The following is a 21746-nucleotide window of genomic DNA, read 5'->3' as shown; positions in this document are numbered from 1 at the left end:
GAAAGCTTTCCCACATTCATTACATTCAAAGGGTTTCTCCCCCGTGTGAGTTCTCTGATGTACTATGAGGATTGACTTATAGTTGAAAGACTTCCCACACTCATTACACTCATAGGGTTTCTCCCCTGTGTGAGTTCTCTGATGTATTCTTAGACCTGACTTTGCACTGAAAGACTTCTCACAACCATCACATTTATAAGGTTTCTCTCCTGTGTGAGTTCTTTGATGTTTTCTTAGGCGTGATTTCTCACTGAAAGCTTTCCCACATGCATGACATTCGTAGGTTTTATCCCCTGTGTGACTTTCCAGAGGCTGAATCAGGAATGAATTCATAGTACAGGGTTTTCCACATTCATAGGGTTTCAGTGTTATGTGAGTTCTCTGATGTATGTTGAAAGCTGACTGGCAACCTAATGTCTCTGTACATGTGTCATAATCAGAGGATTTGTCTGTTGTGTGAGTTCTCTGATGCACTGGAGGGGCTGGATTATGGATGAAATTCTTTCCATATTCAAAGGGTTTCACTCCTATATGAATTTTCTGATGTTCTCTGTGTGATTTTTGGCTGAAAGGTTTCCCTTCTGTGTCAGTTCTTTGCATGATCCTACTGAAATTATTTCTGTTTTTGGCACATTCATATTCATTAAATTCACAATGACTCTTCTCTTCTGGATTATTGCTATGAGAGACTATAAAAGTTGTTTTATCACATTGTTTTACCCCAAATTTACTGAATTTATAAGATTTCACTTTTGGGTGGATACTTTCAGATGCAATGAGAGCAGTCTGTTCAAGGAAAGCTTTTCCACATTTGTTGTACTCAGAAGCTTGCTGCAAAGTCTGAATTGCCTGATGCTGAATGACTTTCTCTTTATGACTGAAGGATTTCACATTTTTACTATAGACAAGTGATTTCTCACTAGTATTAGTTCCGCCCTCCTTAATACTAAGAAGCCATTTCTCAGTAAGCTTATGAGCCTTCTTTCTTGAATATTGATAGTGTGGGGCCAATGAGCTGAGATGCAGGAAGGTAGGCCCTGTAGTATCAAATTTATAGGGCATTGTTCTTGCAGGTAAAATGTTTATGTCCAGATTACATGGTTCTGCTGTAGTCAATGATTTATTGGTGAACAAAACTTGCCACAAATATTTGCCTTGGTTTTCTAGGCTCTTCTCTGAATGTTGATTAGGTTGGGAGTCTTCTAAAAAATGAGAAAATTAAAAATACTTTAAGATATTTAACATACTTCTTATGGAATGGGACTTATAGATGTATGCCCTATTATGTATTTGATGCCTCAGTTTCTGGCTCAGGTTAATAAAGTAATTTCAAGTGTATATTCTTTTTTTTGCAAAAAAACCCCCCAAAACAAACAACCCCCCCAAAAACCCAAAAAAACCTCCAAAACCAAAAAAATGAAAAAAACTTTTTTAGTGGGAAGAAACTAGAAATAAATATACATATGATTTGGCATCTTAAGGTATAGTTTTCAAAGCTGGTTAAAGAAGAAGATATAAAGGAACGGAACAATTAAGAATGTAGAATATATTTGAGAGAATTGGTTCTTGGGAACAGAAAAGACAGGAAAAAAGTAGTAAATGGGATGAATTCAACAAAGATTATGAAACTAAGTGGATTAAAAGGCTTTCAATGGTTTTACTGGAGAAAGAATTTGCATTAAGGAAAAATATGAGTCTAGATTCTTAGTCAAATATAGATTAAAACGGTAGCATAATCATTAGAATATATGATTAGATTTGGAGCTCCATTTTTGTTAGTCTACATAACAACACTAAGTTTATAATGGGACCAACTTCCTCATGGTGAAAAAAAAATATTTGCCATGCTTTAATTCTCTCTGTGGTATTATTCACAGAAAAAGTGTATCAGTAGAAGTAAAAACAAAATGATGGGACTTAAAGTAATTTTTCCACCTATAATGGAGTCACTGGTCTATCCTGGTTCTGGTACCTTGGTATTATTATTAAATAGTGAATATCTCTTGGTCATCAAACCTCAACTTTTCTCTTTTCAACTTGCTCATTATTTTCCCCAAACTCGTCCTGCTTGCCCAATTTTTGATATTTTTTTTCCAACATAGCTAGGTTTTTTTTTGACTGAGAACCTTAAGTAAGGATCATGGTTCAAACTGACCCTAAAAACTACAAGTATCCTTTGTATTTATTCACCATAAGTTTCTTATGCATATTTGACTGTTATTGCCCTTTAACTACCCACACTCCTAGCAAAAACATCAGGCCTATCCTAAAAATATTAGAAAGCCTTGAATATATTACCCTAGGCACCAAAAGATTAAAGATTTAAGTGATTCAGGAAAAATGTCACATTAACTACATGTTCATTGTGTGTTTTAGCTACCATTCCCCCCGTCCATAGTATTTTCCTGTTCTAATCTTATTATCGGTCCCCATTAAATGGTTCTTTTCCAGCAGTAACTTTATATGCACACTCTTTCCCTAAACTGACTTCCAATTTAGTATTAGAACTATACAGAATCTAGATGCCTTTCAGGTACAGCAAAGCTATCTTCATTAAACTTAACAACAGAAAGACTTCCAATATCTTCTTACAAATTTAAGCAATATTTACTTTAAAATCTGAAAGAAGTACCATTCTGCCTATCTCATTATTATTATTATTTTTTTAAAGATTTTTTAATTTTTATTTATTTATTTGTCAGAGAGAGAGGTAGAGCGAGCGCGAGCACAAGCAGACAGAGTGGCAGGCAGAGTCAGAGGGAGAAGCAGGCTCCCCGCAGAGCAAGGAGCCCGATGTGGGACTCAATCCCAGGACGCTGGGATCATGACCTGAGCTGAAGGCAGCTGCTATTTTAACAAGGGATATACAGAGAGGGCCCATATTTGTGACTGATGATTTTTTTTAAAGATTTTATTCATTTATTCGGCAGAGAGAAATCACAAGTAGGTAGAGAGGCAGGCAGAGAGAGAGGGAGAAGCAGGCACCCCGCTGAGCAGAGAGCCCGATATGGGGTCAATCCCAGGACCCTGAGATCATGACCTGAGCCAAAGGCTGAGGCTTAACCAACTGAGCCACCCAAGTGCCCTGTGACTCATGACTTTTAAAGTAAATTATCACAACCCAAATCAGGAGTCTTTTTTTTTTTTCTTTAGGAGTCATTTTTAAAATTAATGGCATGTCCATAGTTAAATAAGAAGCAATCTTCTCTTTCTTGGTTGTATTTAAAATACTGGTTCATCTTTTAATCAACAGTACCTTATATGATATGAAATATATTTTATGCAGTTTTGCTCACTTTTCCAAAATGAAACCCTCACTATGATATTCTTTGCATCCTTCTGTAATATATCAGTGGTCCATAAAAAGCAGTGTGCTCAGAATTACTTAGGGAGCTTATAGAAGGGCTCAGATCGATTGTTGACCTAGCCTGAGGATTCAAAAAATCCTAGAAATTTGACTTGGGCATTGCATTTATGAATAGTGTCTTCTGAATGAATCAGTATGAAATAGTTACCTCCACCTCATTTTGGAATCAATCTACAATGTTATTAAAAATATTTATCATATCATACATATCAAAGTAGAAGAATGAAACAGACAATTCTTTTGGGGGGGAATCATAATCCAAGCGAGAAAAGGAGCTCATCAATTCAATAACTTGACACATCCATCACATGATTTAAGAGTTTACAAAAGAAATGGAGAGGCTAAAATATTCCAAGATTATATTACACAAGTTAGAATCTGTCCCCTTCTGATTTCTTTCCTTTTCTGGCTGAGGTTAGCTATTTAATTTACTTTTATTCCAAGGATTACCTTTGCTATATAATTGATACAATTATACTTTGTATTACATTTTTTTACTTTACTTAAGCTTTCTTTTACAACTTTCTTGTTAAAAAAAAGTACACTTGAGGGGCACCTGGGTGGCTCAGTAGGTTGAAGCCTTTGCCTTCGACTCAGGTCATGGTCTCAGGGTCCTGGAATTGAGCCCCACATCAGACTCTCTGCTCAGTGGGGAACCTGCTTCCTCCTCTCTCTCTGCCTGCCTCTCTGCCTACTTGTAAACTCTATCAAATACATAAATAATAAAAATCTTAAAAAAAAAAAGTACACTTGACCCATGTGTTTCAAGGGTCAACTGGCCAAGGGGTGCTGACCACTCCCCATGCAGTTGGAAATCTGTGTATAACTTCTGATTCCCCAAAAACTTAACTACTAACAGCTTACTGTTGACCAGAAGCCTTACCAATAAGATAAACATAGTTAACTCATATTTTGTAATTTACATGTATTATATATGCTGTATTTTTTACAATAAAGTAAGCTAGAGAAAAGAAAATATTATTAAGAAAATAAAAGAAAATACGTCTACAGTACTTTATTGCATTTATTGAAAAAAATCCATGTATAGGTAGATCTGTATAGTTCAAACCTGTGCTGTACAAGTGTCAACTGTATATGAGATGAAAAATTCTGCACTGCTTTACCTACAGTTCAAAGGTTCTAATAAGACATTTTTTTAAAGATTTTATTTATTTGACAGAGAGAGATCACAAGTAGGCAGAGAGACAAGCAGAGAGAGAGAGAGAGAGAGAGAGAGAGGAGGAAGCAGGCTCCCTCCCAGCAGAGAACCCAATGTGGGACTCGATCCCAGGACCCTGAGATCATAACCTGAGCTAAAGGCAGAGGCTTAACCCACTGAGCCACCCAGGCAGCCCAAGACATGTTTTTTTAATAAAAACTTCAGGATATTGTATAATTTTGATTTACCTTTTAATAAAATAGGTTTTTGAAAGATATATATTCATCACTGATTTTAAGATAGAGGGATTTTAACTTTTCTCATATTGTTTGCAATTAGTGTTACTGAACGATAGTATCTCTGCTTTTTGGAATTTATTGACGTTTGTCTAAAATACTTTACATTTTCTCAGTGTTCCAAGGCCATTTAAAAGGAGGTTTATTTTTTGTTTTCAAAATAGAGTTTTGAAAGACACTTAATAGATTTTTTTTTAATAAAATATGCTAGATAATGTCTAGACCAGAGATTGGGAAACTTTCTTTGTAAAAGGCCAGAGAGTAAATGTTTTGGGCTTTGCTGGTCATGCAGTCTCTACTGCAATTATAGTTGACCCTTGAATAATGTGGAGATTAGGGGTGCCAACCCCCAAAGCAATTAAAAATATGCAATTTTTAACTCACCAAAAATTTAACTATTAATAGCCTGCTGTTGACTAGAAATTGTACCAATGACATAAAGTTGATGAACACATTTTATATATTACATGTATTATATACTATATTGTTACAATAAAGTTAGCTACAGAAAAGAAAATTATAAGAAAGAGAAAATATATTTACATGTGCTGTTTTGAAAAAAATCCACATAGAAGAGAACCTGAGCAGTTAAAGCCTATGTTGTTTCTGTAGTTCAAACTGAAGTTACTTAAATCTGCCTTGTAGTGTGAATACATGAACAAATAGACATGGCTGTGTGTTCCAATAAATGTTTCCTTACCAAAAAAAGCAGCAGGCAGGATTTGACCTAGGGATAGTTTTCTGAGCCGTATTCTAGACCCCACTGAGTCTGGTATGAAAGAGGGGCATATTAAAGTTTATTATATCTACTGTATGCCTACTTCTCCTTTTAACTCTTGCCAGCTTTTATTTTATGAATCCTGATCATTTGGTACATAATACTGAAAACTTCAATGTCCTTTAAAACTCTTTCAGCTTTATCAAAATATCCCTTTTCTTATCTGTTTTTGACATGAACTGATTCTTAAGTATTAGGTAAATAAATATTGAGTTTTAAAATGCTTTTGGCTTAACAATTCATGGCTATATTTCAAACTATATATATAGATATATATATATTACTTTTTAGGCATATCTCTTTGATACAATTTGATGGGATATTATCTTAATAGGTGAATTTAATTCATTTTCATTAGTTGATATGGCAGGTATGTTTATCTTACTGTATATTATGTAGTGTATTTGCATAGCTTTTGTCCAAAATGTTTAACACAGCAGGCCTGAGACTGTTACCCTTAGATGGTTGGCTTGGAAGATTAGCCCTTGCCTGGCATCTACAAACTTAAGATTTTGAGATGGTTCTCAAGAACCTAGTCTCTAATGAACTTTCCAGGTAGACAACATTCACTGTTGGGGGTCTTAAAAGCTTGCACTTGGTTTCCTCTGGACTTCGTTCCTTTTCATTTTGCTGATTTTGCTTTGTACCAATCATTTCATGTTATAAATCTTAGCTGTTAAGTATGACTACATGAATAGCAAAAAGAACCAATGAATGTGGTATGTGGTAGTTGTCTTGAGGACTTGCTCTCTCTTTCTTTTTTTTAAATTTGAAGTATAGTTGACACATAATATTATTGGGGACTCTATAGCTTTTAAAGAAACTTTTCTATTAATAGGTCTGTTATCTTTGCTCTATTAAAGATATTTAACTTCTAATAATTAGGAAGGCTGCGTTTTGTTCCAGTAGTTATCCTTTCCAATTATATTATATAATTTCTTAATTATCTATATATTTAGATGACAACTAGTAACACATTATCATATGGTGAAAAAATTATGGTTCCTTTCTCTTTTCTAATCTGCTGATTCTCGATTTTAGTAGTTTTATTAATTTTTCTTAGTTTTTATGTTTTTACTGTTAAGAGTATAGAATTCATTATTTAACTTTTCAGCTTCCCATCTTTTAAGATGAGAACATCAACATGCTTACAACCCACTCCTTGTGTTAACTGGCCCCCCCCACATTTTATTAGATTTAATATTTTTGTAATTTAAAAAGACTCTAAAAGGACAGTGCTGAAAAACATTTTAAACAGCTCAATTCCAGCTGATTGCTTTGGTTTTATTTTTCTTTTTTAGCTGATCACTTTGGATCTAATTTTCTTGGATGCATTCTGCCAGTATTTAATAACTCACCTGGGGAGCTTTTTCTTAGAAATTCTTTCTTTAATAACCATGGATCCTCTCCTTGTTCCAATGTGAAGATCAGTTCTGGTTTTGCAAAGCAGTACCCTGTAAATGGGAAATAATTTAGCACTTCAGTTTAGCTGCATAGGTTTCACTGTTTCTGAATGTGAAGTAAGGTATAGTTTCAAAAGTGGCATGTTTAGGGTACTCACTACAACTTTTCTGGGAGGGGAATGATCACAAAAAATATTTTCTAATGCTTATAAAGCACCAATCTTCTTAACCTCCTAAATCACAAGCCTAAGTAATGTTAAATTCCAAAATGCTCAGTGTCTATCTTTTAAAGAAGAGCATTTAGAAGGACTTTCCAAACTGGCCATAACAGAGTAAAAGGAACTGATTTACTTCTCCATACCACATATCTAAAAAAGTGTACAAACTATATAAAATGGTTTTTAAACTTTAGACACCAGGCAGTGCAGACAGAAATACCTGAAATAGGAAAACAAATGATGTGAGTCCTAGGATTACCATGTGTTGACACAAAACGAACATAAACTTTAAAAAATTTTAAAGAGGGGCGCCTGGGTGGCTCAGTGGGTTAAGCCTCTGTCTTCGGCTCAGGTCATGATCTCAGGGTCCTGAGATCAAGTCCTGCATCGGGCTCTCTGTTTATCAGGGAGCCTGCTTCCCTCTCTCTCTCTGCCTGCCTCTTTGCCTACTTGTGATCTCTCTCTGTCAAATAAATAAATAAAATCTTAAAAAAAATTAAAAAAAAATTTTCAAGAGAAAGGAAGAGTTTTACTTGAGCCCAAGTTAGGACAACTGCCAGGGATACACAATCTTCACAAGCAAGAGTCTTCCAGGGAAGGAACATTTAGTGCAGGGTTATATATGTTCTTTACACAAAGAGTTACAAATCAACAAGATGAAGGACATTCCAGAAAGTTACAGACTTTATCTTGTGTTTTTATTATATGCAAGGCTCTATGATTAATCTCAGAGAGAGTTGTTTTGTTTTTCTTATCCTTATGTTTAGAATGCTCCTTTTTCGTCTTTTTCAAAAAAATTGACATGTGCTTGGGGCAGAAAAAGAGCCCATGCTTTGAGGTTTTGCCAAGTCATTTTGGTCTTAGTAAATGTTAAAGCCCAGGAGCAGGGCCCACAAACATTAAAAGTTGAAAATTTCCCTTATCACACAGCTTACTGCTAAGAGTTTAACCCAGAACAAAAGAACCAAAAAAGCCTAGCTGACTCATTAAGTTGAAGTAACATAAATGAATCATGACAACTAGAATTGTTAAGGATGAAATACTAGAGAAGACAAAGCTGTACTGGGGCGCCTGCGTGGCTCAGTTGGTTAAGCAGCTGCCTTCGGCTCAGGCCATAGTTCCAGGGTCCTGGGATCGAGCCCCACATCGGGCTTCCTGCTCAGCAGAGAGCCTGCTTCTCTCTCTCCCTCTGCCTGTTGCTCTGCCTACTTGTGCTCTCTATCTCTCTGTCAAATAAATAAATAAAATCTTAAAAAAAAGAAAAAGAAAGAAAAAGCTGTACTGATATGGAGTCTTATTAGAGATTTGCAGAAGAGTCTCCTAAGTACTAACTTGTGCAAGTATGGAAGAAAAATACTCAAGGATGGGGAAAGACCAGTGAAAAAGAATAGGCTGAAAAAATTATCAAAGCATACATAGATGTAAGAAGCTTCTGTTGCCACCAGCCAGGGTAGAAAAATCTACTTCATGGCCAACTGGGAAGAATACCAGAAGGATGTTTATTGCTTAACAGAAGAGCCAAATGAGTCCTAAAGCAAGCTCTGAATCTAACAAAACACAGCTTAACGCAATCCCTGAAATAATCAAATTAATTCCAAGTAACTTAACTACATGCCAGGAAAGGCCTCAAAAGATTTAAAATATAAACAACAACAACAACAACAACAACAACAACAACAAAAACTAGAAACTTACAATTTATTATCAGTACTCCATAAGATAAATGTACTTTTGATCCCCTTTATCAATTTCATCCCTCCCCCACCCACCTCCCCCCTGACAACCACTAGTTTATTCTCTGAATTTAAGAGTTTGCTTTTTTGTTTGCCCTTTTTTTTTTGGGGGGGGGGTCTGTTCTTTTGTTTTGTTTCTTAAATTCCAAAATGAGTGAAATCATATGATAATTGTCTTTATCTGATTGACTCATTTCACTCAACATTATACCCTCTAGGTCCATCCATGTAATTGCAAATGGCAAGAACTCATTTAATGAAGAAAAAAAATCTCCCTCTCCCACTCCCCCTGCTTGTGTTCCCCCTCTCTCTATCAAATAAATAAATAAAATCTAAAATAAAAAGAAAATTTTTATTTTAGAATGTCTTTAAATTCACAGGAAAACTGCAAGGATAGGAAGGAAAATTTCTAAATAGGCTGTACCCAATTTACCCTACTGTTAACATTCCTAGATTTGTCACAACTAATAATATAATGTTGACAATTATTAAATAAAATCCACACTTTGATATTTATTTTTCCCCCTTAATCTCATTTTTCTGTTCCATAGTATCCATCTGTTCCATAGTATCCATGCAGGATACAATATTATATCTAGTTATCATGTCTCCTTAGACTCCTCTAGATTATGAGTGACTTGCCCTGGTTTTGACAATCTTGACATTTAGAAGATGTTGCAGAAAGTCCTTCAGTATGGGGTACTTGTCTGATATGTTTTGAGGATAAAAATGGAATTTGTGTTTTGGGGATAAAGACCACAGAGGCAAAGACACTGTATTCTTATCCCATCTTATGCTATCAACATGACACTATTTTCTTTTCATTCAACTTTTTATTTAAATTCTAGTTAGTTAACATACAGTTAACTATGTTAACTATGTGAATACTACTTTCAGGAGTAGAATTCAGTGGTTTATCACACACAATACGCATCACCCATTTAGCCCATTCTCCACACACCTCCATCAACCCTCAGTTTGAGCTCTATCGTTGAGTCTCTTATAGTTTGCTTTCTTCTTTTCCCTTGTCCCATATGTTTATGTTTTGTTTCTTAAATTACACATATGAGTGAAATCATATGGTATTTTTCTTCCTCTAATTGACTTATTTTGCTTAGCATAACACACTATAGTTTCATCCATGTCATTGTAAATGGAAAGACTTCATTGTTTTTAATGGCTGAGTAATATTCCACCCCCCTCAATCCTACATCTTCCTTATCATCTGTTGATGGACATATGGGCTCTTTCTGTATTTTGGCTATTGTGGACATTGCTGATATAAATAGTGGTGTGGATGTGCCACTCTGAAACACTATGTTTGTATACTTTGGGTAAAAACCTAGTACCACAATTGTTGAGTCAGCGTAGTTCTATTTTTAACTTTCTGAGGACCCTCCATACTGTTTTCCAGATTGGCTGGACCAGTTTGTATTCCCACCAACAGTGCAAGAGGGTTTCCCTTTCTTCATATCCTTGCCAGCATCCATTCTTTCCCTAGTTATTAATTTTATCCATTCTGACTGGTGAGATGCTATCCCATTGTGGTTTTGATTTGTATTTGAACATCTTTTTCATGTGTCTGTTAGCCATTTGTATGTCTTCTTGGACCATGTCTTTTCATGTATTCTTCCCATTTTTTTGACTTGATTTTTAATTTTTTGGGTGTTGAGTATGGTAAGTTCTTTTTAGATTTTGGATACTAGCCCTTTATCTGATATGTTATTTGCAAACACCTTCCATTCCATAGGATGCCTTTTAGTTTCTTTGCTTTGTTGTGCAGAAGATTTTTGTCTTGATGAACTCCCAATAGTTCATTTTTGCTTTTGTTGTTCTTGCCTCTGGAGACATGGCTAGCAAGAACCTGCTGTGGCTGAGGTCGAAGAGCTTGATACCTGTATTCTTTTCTAGGATTTTGATGGATTCCTGTTTCACATTTAGGTCTTTTGTCCACTTTGAATTTATTTTTGTGTATGGTGTAAGAAAGCGGTCCAGTTTCATTCTTCTGCATGTATTTTCCCAATACCATTTGTTGACAAGACTTTTTCCCCTTTGTTGAACATTAACATTGTTTGACCATGTAGTTGCAGACTCATTTCTGGGTTTGCTGTCTGTTCTATTGACCCATGTGTCTTTTTTTTTTCTGCCTGTACCATACTATTTTGATTACTACAGTTTTGTGTAGTATAACATGAAATCTGGAATTGTGATACCTCCAGTTTTGTTCTGCTTTTTCAACACTGTGTTGGCTATCTGGTGGTTTTTGTGGTTCCATATAAATTTCAGAATTGTTTCTTCTGGATCTGTGAAAAATATTGGTGTTATTTTGGTAGGGATTGCAATGAATGTGTATACTGCTTTAGGTAGTATAGACATTTTAAAAATATTTGGTTTTCCAATCCATTAGCATGGAATGTTTTTCCATTTCTTTGTGTATTCTTCAATTTTTTCTCATAAATATTCTGTAGTTTTCATAGCACAATTCTTTTACCACTTTGGTTAGATAGGTACCTTTGAGTTTTTGGTACCACTATAAATGAAATTGACTCCTTTCTGCTGCTTCATTGTTGATGTATAGAAATGCAACAGACTTCTGTGTGTTGACTTTATAGACTGTGACCTTGCTGAATTCCTGTGTAAGTTTTAGCAATTTTTTGGTGGAGTCCTTTGGGATTTTTACATAGAGAATCACGATGTCTGCAAAGAGTGAAAGTTTGACTTCTGTGCTCATCTGAATGCCTCTTATTTCTTTTTGTTTTCTGATTGCTGAAGCTAGGACTTCTAGTAATATGTTGAACAGCAGTAGCGAAAGTGGACATCCCAGTCATGTTCCTAACCTTAGAGTAAAAGCTCTGTTTTTCCCCTCTGAGGATATTAGTTTTAAGTCTTTTGTATAAGGCCTTTATGGTGCTGAGGTATGTTCCTTCTTTCCCCACTTTTCTGAGTTTTTTTTTTTTTTTAATCAAAAAAGGATGCGGTATTTTGTCAAATGCCTTTCTGCACTGAGAGGATCCTTTGTTTTGTTAATGTATTGTATCATGTTAATCGACTTGTGGCTGTTGAACCACCCTTGTAGCCCAGGAATAAATCCCACTTGATCTTGGTGAATAATCCTATTAATATACTGTTGGATCCTATTGGCTGGTATCTTTTGGAGAATTTTGGCATCTACGTCCATCAGGGATAATATTGGTCTATAATTCTCTTTTTTAGTGAGGTATTTGTTTTGGGGATTTGGCCTCATAGAATGAGTTTGGAAGTTTTCCTTTCACTTCTGTTTTTTTGGAAAAGTTTCAAAAGAATGGGTATTAATTTTTCTTTAAATGTTTGACAGAATTCCCCAGGTAGCTGTCCAGTCCTGGACATTTGTTTGTTGTGAGTCTTTTGATTACTGCTTTAATTTCATTGCTGGTTATGTGTCTGTTCAGGTTTTCTATTTCTTCCTGTTTCAGTTTTGGTATTTTATATGTTTTTAGGAATGCATTAGTTTCTTCCAGATTGCCTAATTTGTTGGCATATAATTGCTCATAATATTCTCTTATAATCATTTTTCTTTGGTGTTTGTTGTGATCTCTCCTCTTTCATTCATGATTTCATCTATTTGGGTCTCTCTTTTTGATAAATCTGGCTAAGAGTTTATCGATTTTTGTTAATTCTTTCAAAGAAACAGCTGTTTCATTGATCTGTTCTACATTTTTTTTAAAATTTCTGTATCACTGATTTCTGCTCTAATCTTTATTATTTCCCTTCTCCTGCTGGATTTAGGCTTTATTTCCTCTTATTTTTCCAGCACCTTTGGGTGTAAGGTTACGTCTTGTGTTTGAGACTTTTCTGTTTTCTTGAGGAAGGCCTATATTGGTATATACTTCCCTCTTTGAAATGCCTTTGCTGCATCCCAATGGGTTTAGAATGTATATTTTCACTTTCATTTCCTTCCATGTATTTTTAAAATTCTCCTTTAATTTCCTGGTTGACCCATTCATTCTTTAGTAGAATGTTCTTTAATCTCCACGTATCTGTGTTCCTTCCAAGTTTTTCTTGTGGTTGACCTCAAGTTTCATAGCATTGTGGCCCAAAAATATGCATGGTATGCTCTCAATCTTTTTGTACTGGTTGAATCCTGATTTGTGACCCAGTATGTGCTGAATATCTTGGAAATTCTTTATCCTTCCTTCTATTCTGAATGACAGCCCTAATGGATAAAGTATATTTGGCTACCTATTTTCCCCATTTATCTGCTCTAAACTTTATTATTTCCTGTCTTTTGACCTCAGGTCTTGTTTTTCTAGTTCCCTGAGACTTAAAGGTGTTTATTTGATGTTTTTCTATTTCCTAATATAGGCATTATTGCTACAAACTTCCCTCTTACTACAGCTTTTGCTGCATCTTATACCTTTTAGCATGTTGTATTTTTGCTTTTGCTGGATTCAAGATAGTTTTTACATTATTTTTCCATTTTTTTTCTGACCCAATATTTAGCTGTGTTGTTTAGTTTCCACATTTTTTGAATTTTCCTATTTTCTTGTTGTTGTTGGTTTATAGTTCAGAATGATTTCAATCTTCTTAAAATTTGTTAAGATTTGCTTTTTTTTTTTTTTTTAAACCTAACGTGATTTCTCCTGGAGAATAATGTATGTACTTGAGAAAATTATGTTTGCTTCTGATGGATGGAAGGTTCTATATTTGTCTGTTACATCCAATTGGTCTATCAGGTTCAAATCAGCTGTTTCTTTATTAATTTTTATGTCTAGACTTTCTTTCCATCATTGTAAGTGGAATATTGAAATCACCTACTTTTTATTGCTGATAGCTTCTCTGTTTAGGCCTATTTATGTATAACTCAGAGATATTTCAAGTACAGCTCCAGGCCATCACAATAAAATGAATACTGCATTACAGCAAATTACACGAATTTTTTGGTTACACAATGCATGTATGCTTACACTATACTGTAGTTTATTAAGTGTGTGATAGCATTATGCTGAAGAAACATATAAAAGAACTTCGCAGCTAAAATATTCTAACCATCATCTGAGCTTTCAGGAAATTGTAATCACAGATAACAGTTTGCCTTTAGCAAATACTATACTAATGAAAAAGTTTTTAAACTTTTAATTCCTGTATAGTTAATATACAATGTTATATTAGTCTCAGGAGCACAAAATGCTTCACCAATCTGTCCACTGCTCAATGCTCATCAAGAGAAGTGTACTCTTAATCCCCTTCACCTATTTCACCCATGGCCCCACCCACCACCCCTCTCTTAACCATCAGTTGAGAGTATGTTTTTTGGTTTCTCTTTTATTTTGTTGTTCATTTATTTTTTTCTTCAATTCCACATAGTAGTGATATCTATATTTGTCCTTTTCTGACTTATTTCACTTATTAGCATTATGCTCTAGTTCCATCTGTGTGTTGCAAATGGCAAGATTTCATTTTCATGGCCAAGTAATATTCCACTGTATGTATTTACCATGACTTCCTCTATTTATGGACACTTGGGGTGCTTCTACCTCTTGGCTATTGTAAATAATGCTTCACTAAACATATGGGTGCATGTACCCCTTTGAATTAGTGTTTTTGTACTTGGTGAGTAAATCCTTAGTAGTTTGGTTCTATTTTTAACTTTGTAGTTAAACTTTGTAAGAAACCTCCATACTGTTTTCTACAGTGGCTATACCAGTTTGCATTCCTACCCATAGTGCAAGAGTATTTCTTTTCTTCCACATCTATGTCAACACTTGTTGTATCTTTTTTTTGGATTTTAGCCATTCTGACATCACATTGTGGTTCTGATTTGCATTTCCCTGATGATCAGTCATGTTGAGCATCTTTTTATATGCGTCTGTTGGCTATCTGGATGTCATTTTTGGGGATATGTCTGTTCAAGTCTTCTGCCCATTTTTTAATTGGATCATTTTTTGGGTGTTGAGTTTTATAAGTTCTTTATAGATTTTGGAGACTAACCCTTTATCAGCCCTATCATTTGCAAATACCTTCTCCCATTCAGTAGGTTGCCTTTTAGTTTTGTTGATTTTTTTCATTTGTTGTGCAGAAACCTTTTATTTTGATGTATTTGATGTATTTTATTTTGATGTATTTTTACTTTTATTTCCCTTGTCTCAAGAGGCCTATCTGGAAAGATGTTGCTATGGCCAATGTCGAAGAAATTACTGCCTGTGTTCTCTTGCAGGATTTTTATGGTTTCAAGCCTCACGTCTAGATCCTTAAACCATCTTAAGTATTATTGTGTATGGTGAAATTGGTCCAGTTTCATTCTTTTGCATATTGCTACTTTTCCCAGCATCATTTGTTGAAGAGATTGTCTTTTTTCCATTGCATGTTCTTGCTTTTGTTGAACATTAACTGACCATGTTAATGTGGGTTCATTTCTGGGCTCAATATTCTCTTCTATTGATATATGTGTCTATTTTTGTGCCTGTATCATACTGTTTTGATTACTACAGCACCATGTAATAGAACTTGATTTCTGGAATTGTGATATCTCCAGTTTTGTTCTACTTTTTCAACACTGCTTTGGCTATTTAGGGTCTTTTATGGTTCCATACAAACATTAGGATCATTCTAGTTCTGTGAAAAATGCTTGGTGTTTTGGTAGGGATAACATTAAATCTGTAGATTGTTTTGGGTAGTATGTATATTTTAACAGTATTTTTTCTTTCAGACCATGAACATGGAATATCTTTGCATTTGTTTGTGTCCCCTTCAATTTCCTTCATAAATGTTTTATAGTTTTCATAGTATAGGTCTTTTCATGTCCAGGGTTAAATTTATTCCTATGTATTTTATTCTTTTTGGTGCAATTATAAACGAGATTGTTTGCTTAATTTATCTTTCTGCTACTTCATTATTAGGGTACAGAAATGCAGTGGATTTCTCTATATGATTTATTATCCTGCCACCTTACTGTATTCATTTATCAGTTTTAGCAGGGTTTTTTTGGTTTGAGTTTTTTGGGTTTTCTATATATAAAGTCATGTAATCTGCAAATAGTCGAAGTTTTACTTTTTCCTTACGAATCTGGATGCTTCTTATTCCTTTTTTTTGCTTTGTTGCTGTCGCTAAGAGTTCCAGTAGTATGTCGAACAAAAGTGGTGAGAGTGGATGTTCTTGTCTTGTTTCTAACCTTGGGAGAAAAGCTCTTATTTTTTTCCCCATTGAGAATGATGTTATTAGCTGTGGGTGTTTCATATATGGTCTTTATTATTTTGAGGTATGTTCTCTCTAAATCTACTATGTTAAGGTTTTTTTTTTTTTATTATCATGAATGGATGTTGTATCTTGACAAATGCTTTTTCTGCATCTATTGAAATGTTCCTACAGTTTATGTCCTTTCCCATATTGATGGGATGTATCACACTGATTGATTTGTGAATACTGAGCCACCCTTGAAACCCAGGAATAAATTCCACTTGATTGTGGTGGATGAATTTTTTATGTATTGTTTTATGTATTGTTTGATTTGATTTGCTAATATTTTGTCTGTGTTTTTTGCATCTATATCATACGTCAGATCTTATTTTCTCTTTCTTATGTGGAGTCTTTGTTTTTGGTGTCAGGGCAAATGCTGGCCTCTTGCAATGAATTTGGAAGTTTTCCTTCCTTCCTTCCTTTTTTGTTTTGTTTTGTTTTTGTTTAAAATAGGTATTAACTCTTCTTTAAATGCTTGGTAAAATTTGCCTGCGAAGCCATCTGTTCCTGGACTTTTGTTTGTTGGGAGTTTTTGATTACTGATTCAATTTCACTGATGGTAATAGGTCTGCCCAAATGCTTAAGTTTTTGTGGTGTTGGATGTATTTCTCCTCTTTCATGTCTGATTTTGTTTATTTGAGTTCTCTCTCTCTCTCTCTCTTTTGATGAATCTGTTTAAAGGTTTATCAATTTTGTTTATTTTTGAAAAGAACCAGCTCTGGGTTTTATTGATCTGTTCTACTGGTTTTTGTTTTGTTTTTTTGTTTTTAGTTTCTATTAAGTTTATTTCTGCTCTAATATTTATTTCTTTCCTTTTACTGGTTTGAGGTTTCATTTGTTCTTTTTCTAGCTCCTTTAGGTGTAAGGGTAGTTTTTTGAGATTTTTCTTGCTTCTTGAGATGGGTCTGTATTGTTACAAACTCACCTCTCAGAACCAGTTTTGCTTCGTTCTGAAGATTTTGGACCATTATAATTATATTTTCGTTTGTCTCCATGTATTGTTTGTTGTCCTCCTTTATTTCTTGGTTGACATACTCATTGTTTAGTAGCATGTCACTTAACTTCCATGTAGTTTTGCTCTTTCCAGACTCTTTCTTCTGTTTGATTTTCAAAGTACCGTGATCAGAAAAGACATGGTATTACTTTAGACTTTTTTAATTTGTTGAGGTTTGTTTTATGTCCTAATATGTGATCTATTCTGGGTGAATGTTTCATGTGCACTTGGAAAGAATGTGTATTCTGCTGTTTTAGGGTGGAATGTTCTGACTATATATCAGATCCATCTGGCTGATGTGTCATTTAAAACCACTTGTTGATCTTCTGTTTGATCTATTCATTGATGTAACTGGAGTATTAAAGTCCCCTAATATTATTGTATTACTACACCAATTACTTTATGTTTATTATTATGAGCTTTATGTATTTGGCTGCTTCTGTGTTGGTGCATATCGTTATAAATTCTTATTGGGTTGTTCCCTTTTAAATTATATTACGTTCTTACAAAAAAACAGTTTTTGTTTTAAAATCTTTTTTCTTTCTTTCTAGGTGGCTCAGTCAGTTAAGCATCTGCCTTTGGCTCAGGTCATGGTCCCACAGTCCTGGGAATGAGTACCATACTGGGTTCCTTGCTTGGTGGGAAGCCTACTTCCCCCTCCTGCTTGTTCCCTGCTTGTTCTCTTTCTCTCTCTGACACATAAATAAAATCTTAAAAAAAAAATCTCTTTTCTTACTGGTTACCAGAATGGATGTGGGTGGAGAGATCGGTTAAATAGGTGATGGGGCCTAGGAAGTGCATTTGTTGTGATGAATATCAGGTATTGTACAGAAATGGTAAATCACTATATCATACACATGAAACTAATATTCTGTATATTAACTATAATTTAAATATAAGCTAAAAAGACAAATACAATAGTATATATTGACTATCCATGTATTAAGTAAATAGTCTATTTTGTCCAAATAAGTATTTCTACCTCAGCTTTCTTTTCATATCCATTTGTGTGATAAATACTTCTCCATCCCTTCACTTTCTTTAGTTCTTTTTTTCTTAAAGATTTTATTCACTTATTTGACAGACAGGAAGAGAGACCACATGTGAGGGAGCATAAGTACACAAGCAGGGGGACTGGCAGGCAGAGGAAGATGGAGAAATGGGCTCAGAGTCTGATGTAGGGGTCAATTCCAGGACTCTGGGATCGTGACCTGAGCTGAAGTTAGAAGCCTAACTGAGTTACCCAGGTACCCGTGTCTTTAGTTCTGAAATCAGTCTCTTATAGGAGTATACTCTTATAGAGTATATATACTCTATAGAGGTATAGAGTATCCATATAATGGGAGTGTTAATATGCTTCAAGGTGTTGCCAAGTTCCCTAAATCTATTTTCATTTTATATTAGTTTTTTCTCTCTCACCTGTTCAGCTTGATTGCTTTCCTCCAGGTCGCTCATCCACTGTTCTGCCTCCTTTAGTCTACTTCATTCCTACTAATGATTTTTAATTTCATTTATTGAGTTCTTCTTCGATTGGTTCTTTTGTATGTTTTCTACCTCTTTGTTAAGGTAGCTCTTAGGTCTTCCACTCTTTTATCAAATCCTTTGAGTAATTTTATGACCATTATTTTAATTTCTCTATCAGGCATATTAATTATCTTCATTTTGTTTATGTCTCTTGCTGCGATTTTGTCCTGTCTTCTCATTTAAGACATATGCTTCTGTGTCCTCATTTTGACTAACTTTCTGTGTAGTTTCTATGTGTTAGGAAAATTAGCTGCATTTCCTGCCCTTAAAAGTAGTTGCCTTATGAAAAAGGGATTCTGTAGTGCCCTGCAGTGGAGTGTCCCTTGGTCACGAGAACCTAGTACTCCAGAGGTGCCTCCTATGTGTGTTGCTTGTGCTTTCTTTTGTGGCTGAGGCACTTTTTCCTTGGACAGTTGTCTTCAACATCTCTCTATTTGTTGTAGGCAGGGTTTAGTTGCTGTGGTGATAGTGATCACTTTGGGGCTTCCTTAGGCTTGATGAGAGTCGGACCAGTTATTTGCCAGAGATGCAATAGTACTGAAGTGCAGGACACTTTCCCTGTTTTGTCCCCCGAGAAGTTTTCCTTGGTAGGTGGGACCTGTAGTAGACCAGGTATCTTCCCCCAGTATGTGGTTGTCTTTCTCCCTGTTGCTGTGGTTGCTTACATTCTGCCAGCACTGTCACAGTACTTTGGATGGGCTCTGGCCAGGAGTGGAGGGGGGTGGATCCGCAGAAGCACAGACTATGGAGGTTGAAGGTAGGATGCACAGTGTTAACAAAAGGTTTGGGAGGGTCCTCTGTGGGAAAAGAGCTGGTGCTGAGGCCTTGCTGGAAGTCACATGTCCATAGGGGAATGGGAGTGAAGTGGGCACTGTTAGCAAGTTAGGTAGTGAGTATTGGCACTGTGCTGGTTCCCACAGGTTGCTATGCTGGGGGTGGGGTGGGGGAGGGAAATGGTGCCTGCCAACTCCTTTATTCCTGGAGAAGTCACTGAATGATTCCTGTCCCACCAGCACAGGCTCTGAGATTAGTAAATAAATCTTCCATCTGATAGACCCCATGCTATTTTCAAACCACTACTCCTATGCTATATCACTGCAGGGCTATTTGGGTGGGGACTCAGTTTCCTCTCATCCCCCTGTTCTCTCAGATGTTAGGCCACTGATTTTTAATGTTTCAGATGTTAAGTTCCATTGATTGTAAGAACTCAGGAAATCTGGCCTCTTTGGTTTTCAATGTCAAATGTTACGTGATGCCTTTAGCTTTGTTCTTTCTCAAGACTGCTTTGGCGATTTGGGGTCTTTTGTGGTTCCATAAAAATTTTAGAATTGTTTCTTCTAGTTCTGTGAAAAAGGTCATTGGAATTTTGATAGTGAGTGCACTGAATCTGCAGACTACTTTGGGTAGTGTGGACTATTTAACAATATCAATTCTTCCATTCCATAAGCACAGAATATCTTTCCATTTATTTCTCTTCAATTTTTGCATCAATGTCTTATTGTTGTCAGTGTATAATGTCTTTTTTTGTCCGTGTATGGTGTGTCTTTCACCTCCTTGGTTAAATTTATTCCTAGGTATTTTATTCTTTTTTAAAAATTTTATTGTAACTGTGATTTTTCCCCCTTCTACTAGTAGATTTGTGTACAGAAACACAACAGATTTCTACATAGTGATTTTTTATATTCTGCAGTTTTTCCAGAGTCTTTAGTCTTTTCTATGTATAGTTTCATGTCATCTGCAAATAGTGACAGTTTTACTTCTTCCTCACCAATTTGGATGCCTTTTATTTCTTCTTCTAGCCAAACTGCTGTGGCTAGGGGCTGCAAGAGGATGTTAAATAAAAATGGTGAGAGTAGGCATCCTTGTTCTAATCTTAGAGGAAAAACTTTCAGCTTTTTACCATTCACTATGATGTTAACTGTGGACTTGTCATATGTGGCCTTCATTATGTTTAGATACATTCCCTCTGTACCCATTTTGTTGAGAATTGTTATCATAAGTGCATGTTGAGTTTTGTCAGATGCTTTTTCTGCATACTAATATAATTACATGATTTTTATATCCTTCATTTTGTTCATGTGATATATCCTAATGATTGACTTGCAGATATTGAACCATTCCCATCCTTGCATCTCTGGAATAAATTCCCCTTTAGCATGCTCTGTGATTTTCAGTGTATTGATGAATTTAGTTTGCTAACATTTTGTTGAGGACTCTGCATATATTTCATCAAGGATATTGGCCTCTAATTTTCCTTCTTGAGGTGTTTTTCTCTGGTTTTGGTATTAGAGTAATGCTGGTCTCATAAAATTATTTTGGAAGTGTTCCCCTCCTTCCTTCTGTTAATTTTTTTTTTTTTACTATTGAATTTTGTAAGTTTATAATGAGTTCTTTGTCAAAAATATGATTTTCACACTTATCAGTGACTTGTCTTCTCATCCTCTGTATAAGGTTTTTCCAAGGTCTAAATTTTTAATTTTGATGAAGTTCAATTTTTATCAGTGTTTTTGATTCACCAAGTTTCTGGTCCAAAAATTTCTCCAAATTTTAAAAATTATGTCATTTTACATTTACATTTAAATTTGCAGTACATTTTGAGTTAAATTCTGTATAGTTATGTCTACATTGATATATATATATATATATTTATATATATATATATATTTTTTTTTTATTTTTTGCCTGTGGATATCCATTGGCTCTGTACCATTATTTTTCTCCCATTGAACTGTCTTTTCCTTTCTCAAAAACCAGTTAGCTGTATTTTTAGGGGTCAATTTCTGTGTTCTTTAACTCAGAGAGTAATGCTTCCCACATTATATTTTTTGTTCAACATTGTTTTATCTGTTCCGGTTACTTTGGCTTCACATATAAATTTGGAATAATGCTGTTGTGTTTTTTTAAATCTTGCTTGGCTTAACATTTACATTTACTGTATCAGTTACCTATTCTGAAGGGTTAATATCTTTACTATGTTGCAATCCCTAAACAAACTATATACACTGATTTAGAACTTTGATTTTTTTCATCAGGGTTATATAGTTTTCAGCATAAAAGCCCTG

General features: G+C 35.0%; 1 protein-coding gene across 1 annotated transcript in view; it reads right to left on the bottom strand.

The window, feature by feature from the left end:
* Positions 1–21746, bottom strand: part of ZNF782 (zinc finger protein 782) — a 44634-nt gene that overhangs the window by 2094 nt on the left and 20794 nt on the right. Inside the window, 2 exon segments of the mRNA XM_059410142.1 lie at positions 3–1202; positions 6959–7054. Of these exon segments, the coding sequence (XP_059266125.1) occupies positions 3–1202; positions 6959–7054 (1296 nt within the window).

This window comes from Mustela nigripes, chromosome 9, assembly GCF_022355385.1.
Source record: "Mustela nigripes isolate SB6536 chromosome 9, MUSNIG.SB6536, whole genome shotgun sequence".
Taxonomy (NCBI): Eukaryota; Metazoa; Chordata; class Mammalia; order Carnivora; family Mustelidae; genus Mustela; species Mustela nigripes.
The sequence above is the reverse complement of the archived record's forward strand: the minus strand, read 5'-3'. Positions and strand labels throughout refer to the sequence as shown.